Genomic DNA, 5117 nt, shown 5'->3' with positions numbered 1-5117 from the left:
TCCAGACCACAGCAGAATCTAGCAAGTAAACATCTGGGTTAATACCTGGGACCTCCAGGACCTACTGTGGGGCCTGGGCTGTGTTTCTTCTGATCAGTCAGTGCCCTCCACTACATTCTCAAACACCACACAAAGCCCCACCCACTGCCCCCCCCGCACACGCATGCATGCACACAAGCAAGCAGAATCACACATACACACTCACACCATACACAAAGCCACATTCTCAAGTGACACAGTCATACTCACATACCAGACACACTCACATTCTCATACCACACACAACAGCCACACAACTAAACACCACACACCTACACACCACACACAACCATACATTATCACACCACACACATACACACTACACACACATTTAGCCACATGCCACAGCCACATAGTTACATATATGTCTACACACATATACCCACACACCACACACAAGCACACACATACCAAGTACACACAAAGATAAACACAGACACAGACACACAAACCACACTCCCCACACTCCACCCCAAAACTAAACACATAAGAGTGCCCAGTACAGGCCTTGATTTGTGCAAACATCAGTAAATGTGTGCTAAGCCTCACAGACTCCTTTAGGTTCCTACAGCCAAGGACAGGGAAAGAGTTGGGGTGAAAAGTACCTCTGATGAGAGTGATAGCATTTCCTCCAGGCCTTGAAGAAATAACGACATTTCAGCAGGGTGGGCTGGTGAACAGAGTGACATGAACAAAGGGATGAGGGAGGGAAGCACAAACTATCACAGGACACTGATGATAGAAAATGAAAGACTGATAATTCCTTCAAGTCTGCAAGTATTTCTGGAAAAAAACACAGAATGAAGAAAGAGGTACTGACTACATTTAGGGCTGGATTACAACTGTGACACATACTAACTTTACTACTCTCTGCAAATTATTCAACCACTCTGAGCTTAAACTCCCTCATCACTAAAATTGTGATACCTACCCACACTACAAGACTTTGTATTAGAAAAAAATGCCTGTAATACTCAGCAGAGTGTGTGACACATGCTGTCAATCAGCAAATAGCAGCTGCTGTTACAACTGTTGAAGACATTATATCCAGGCCCTGTGAAGAACACAAGAAAAAGATCTTTTAAACGATCTCATTAAGAAAAAACTTTTAACTTAAAAATAGCATAAAACTGTATATAACCTTCTAAAATGTGAAATACAGACAGACCCTCAACTCTTTAAGAACCAGAGATTGACAAGCTTTTTCTGTAAAGGGCCAGATAATATTTAGTAAATATTTATGGCCATGGGATATCTGCTGTAACTATTCAATTCTGCCACTGTATCATGAATCATTAAAGCAGACATAGATAAGACATAAAGGAGTAAGTGTGGCTGTGTTCCAGTAAAACTTTATTTAAAACAGGAAGTGAGCTGTAATTTACCAATCCCTGTTAGTGTTCCTTGAAGAATTTAGATAATCAATATGAAAAATAATTGACTTGCTTTACTTCCAAAAACGCAAGTAAACATGAGAAACTATTCCGTGATACTTAGACACTGTTTCCTGACCATCCTTTAAAAAATTTAAGTCACTCCCACACTCCCAGTCCCCCTGCCCCATAGCATATCTTACCTTCTGACATTTTCTTTATGTCAATTATTTATTGTCTGCTTCCCTAAAACATAAGTTCCATGAGAGCTGATGTCTTTGTGTTTTTTTGGGGGGTGTTTTTTTTTTTTTTTCAATTTACCAGTGTAACCAAAACTCCTAGAGTAGTGGCAGCCATACACAGTAGATCCTTCATAAGTATTTGTTGAATGAGCTGAATAAAACACCAGCTCTGTCTTCAGAACCCAGTTCATGGTTACTTGTGTCTATTCTCACCCACTTTTCCTCAGCAATCTCCTGATTCCTGCCTTTCTCCTTTATGCATTCACAGAATCTTGTGCTTGCCTTATAGTGGTTTGCAATTACCTACTTACATGTCTGTTTCTACTAGCAGTTTATAAGCAACTTGAGGAAAGGGACTGGGTCATATTAGTAATCTCCTTCTGCAGCATAAAGCTGGGTGCTCAAATGTCTTTGAATGTATAAGTGACAGAATGTGATCTTAATTTATGCCACCATCCCATCCCCCACCCCCTGCCCTGCTCCCATCTGACCCACGGCTACAGTATCTCTATGCTATGAGCTATTTGGCCTCCATTCCAAAATTGCTATTCTGAGAACCTATAATTTACCAAGCTCCAGCTCTACCCAGGGCTGGATGCTAGGTCAATGTAAGAGCAAAAGGATTTAGGATTATGATTACCACTCACAGTTTGTGTTACAGTGTAGTGACACAGACCATGAACTGCAGAAATTGTCTTACAATGCAGAAGGTTAAGTTCAGGGGACAGGGGCAGGAACTGGGCCTTAGTCACCTTTGTACCCACTCCTCAGAGTCTAACACAGCACTGGCACATTATTAACATTTTTCAAAGCTCATATCAAGTGCTAAGCTGTGAACTAAGCACCATACATGAATCATCTAATTTCACTTCACATCATCCTTATTTTAGAGATGAGAAAGCTGAGGCTCAGAGAAATTAAGTACCTTGACCAAGGGCCCACAGCAAGTAAGTGGCAGAACTGGGGCCTATGCCCATCACTTCAAAGCCAGTGCTTTTAACCCTTATACCAGTACTGAAGGAGAAAAGGAGAGAAGACGGGAAGGAAGGAAATAAATAAAAACAGTACCGCTGAAGTTCACATGACACAGGTGTATCTCCCTGATGAGATCAGGGTTGAGCAGTTTCATGGAAGAGTAGGTATTTGATCTAAGACTTGCAGGATGGGTAAGACTGGGACGCGCAGAGATAGAAAGCCAATTACCTACTGAGACGAGAATGAAGCTGAAGTACAGAGGCACTTTCACATCACACTGCAGAGATTTTGGGGGAAAAGAGGTCTGTTGGGCTTTGTCTTCCTGGGGGCTCAGCTGCACAGGGAGAAGCATAGGTGGAAGGGGCTGAGAAGTGGAGAAGGGGCCAGGTCTAAAGTTAAGAGCCAAGAAGATGGGGCTAGTGATCACAGATGATGACGGTGAAGGGGCTAGGTTAAAGGGAAGGGGCTAAGCCATAGTGCGGTATGGAGGGCCAAAGTTACAGGTCTTTGGGGCCAAGTCAAGGGCTGCGGGGAGGAAGGGGACAGAGGAGTTGTGAAAGACCAAGAGCAAAGTGTTGACGAACAGGGTAATTGTACAGGGAAGCTAGATAACGGGTCAAAGATAGAGGAGGACCAAGGAAGCCAGAGGGTAGCAGGAGCTGGTCAGGGAAGAGGGAGCAAAGACTGCCAGAAGTGTCATAGGGCCAGGGCCTAAGAGGCTGGGTTGTGTGTTGTGGGGCGGGGAGAAGCCAATGGCGGAGGCCCAAGGGGACAAGGGCTGGTTTCAGAGATTGCCGGCGGGCTTGGGGCCGGAGGGGTGGGAGAGAAGGGCTGATCCTAAACGTATGGTCAGTGGCAAGAGTGCCGTATACTCAAACCCAACAGAAGGGCCGGGGAATAGGGTGGGGACAGCCACCTGGCTGCGTCGTCCGGGGACCAGGGCCGAGGGTCGGGGCGGAGGGACCACAAGGCCCCTTGGCTTCCCACTCGGTCCAGGGAGCAAAGCAGCAGCCTCCAACTCCTCGGTGAGAGTGAAATGGCCGTGTACAGAGTTTCCCGCGAAGTCGTGTCCGCCTCCCCCCGCGACCTCGGGCCCAACCCGGACCCACCTCACTCCCGCTGCTCGGTCAGGGACAGCACCGCCTCCGTAGGCAAGGGAAGGCGCTGGGGCCGGAGCCGGAACCCAGGAAGGATCCTCCCTACTACTCCAGGATTGGTTTCTTAAGATAATCCTTTATTTCCATTGGCTACTATAACTGCCACAACGCAAGCGACCTAGCAGGACCGCCAATAAGCTTTGACCTCCGGCGTGGCATGCTGGGAGTTGTAGTCCTAAGGAAGCGCGTAGACTCGGAGAAAACTTGCGAAGTTTAGAATGCAGCTGAAGAGATTGGGTTCCGTCCTAAGGTGGGATTTCTTTCCGTGCTCGCGCGTTCAACCCCGAGTCTCAGGGCCACTCGTCTGGGAAGTTGTAGAATCTGTATAGCTAACCTACACAACCTCCAAGGGGGCACGTACTCAGAGTTCCTTCTTTACTTTGAGTTGGTAACCCTTGACCGTCCTGTAGACATCCAACGAAGCCAAGAGTATGGCACCGCACTCAAGGTTTAATAACTTAAAATCAAAGGAGGGTAGAGCTGGAAGGGAGTTTAAAGATAAAATAACCCATTCTCCTTATCGGAGAAGCGAAGAGTACCCGTCCAAGGAGCAACCTCCAGGTCTCCCAGCGTCCCTGAGTAGGGATTTTCCCGGGTTCTGCATGCATCCCTAATTAAGCCTGACACTTATTCATCAATCCAGACACAACAAGATTACCAAAGTATCCAGGACTATGTCATTTTTTTCAGGTTTTATTTTTTAAAATAATAAAAGGCTAATGGAATACGTAGACTAACTACAGGCTTCTCATAGCTGCACAATGTTTCAGTGCACAGAACAAGGAGCATTGCCTTCAGAGCTAGATAAATCAAGTATAAAACCCGCTCTACCACCTAGCCATTTGGAGTACCAACTTCCTCCCCCATAAAATCCCTGGCAGAATTACTGTAAGGATATTTTATATACATACATATATACTCATGCATGTGTATGTGTGTATACATATACACATACATATATATGTATATATGTTGTATATAGTTGTAAGGTTATATGTACGTATAATACATATATTGAGGTTATTTCTTGATGACATTAACATTCAAATCAGTAGACTGATATGTATATACATATATACATGTATAATACACATACGTATGTATACATATACACATATACACATTAATATATGTGTATATACATGCATACATGTGAATATGTATACGTACATATGTGTATCTGTGCATACATATACACATGCATACATGTTACATATATACATATGCACCTATATAATAGATATGTATATATCCACATACATATATACATGTGTATATGTATGTATGTAAGTATTCTGCCTCCACAAGCTGACAATGTGAGTTAGTTTTAA

At 44.3% G+C, this 5117-nt stretch overlaps 1 protein-coding gene across 8 annotated transcripts in view; it reads right to left on the bottom strand.

Moving 5' to 3' along the window:
- Window positions 1-3823, bottom strand: part of ZNF691 (zinc finger protein 691) — a 12448-nt gene extending 8625 nt beyond the window's left edge. The window contains exons 1-3 of one of the 8 annotated variants that reach the window (XM_012001755.1): window positions 3739-3823; window positions 971-1093; window positions 645-822 (exon numbers count right to left, since the gene is read on the bottom strand). In XM_012001755.1, coding sequence (XP_011857145.1) covers window positions 645-728 — 84 coding nt within the window. In that variant the 5' untranslated portion in view covers window positions 729-822; window positions 971-1093; window positions 3739-3823. Of the gene's footprint in view, window positions 1-644; window positions 823-970; window positions 1096-3545 lie in introns of those variants that run through there. The other 7 variants (XM_012001757.1, XM_012001758.1, XM_012001759.1 and 4 more) reach the window with 7 other exon arrangements.
- Window positions 3824-5117: the final 1294 nt, after the last annotated feature.

Source organism: Mandrillus leucophaeus, unplaced genomic scaffold (assembly GCF_000951045.1).
Source record: "Mandrillus leucophaeus isolate KB7577 unplaced genomic scaffold, Mleu.le_1.0 Scaffold67, whole genome shotgun sequence".
NCBI classification, from domain to species: Eukaryota; Metazoa; Chordata; class Mammalia; order Primates; family Cercopithecidae; genus Mandrillus; species Mandrillus leucophaeus.
This window is presented reverse-complemented; position numbering and strand designations above follow the sequence as displayed.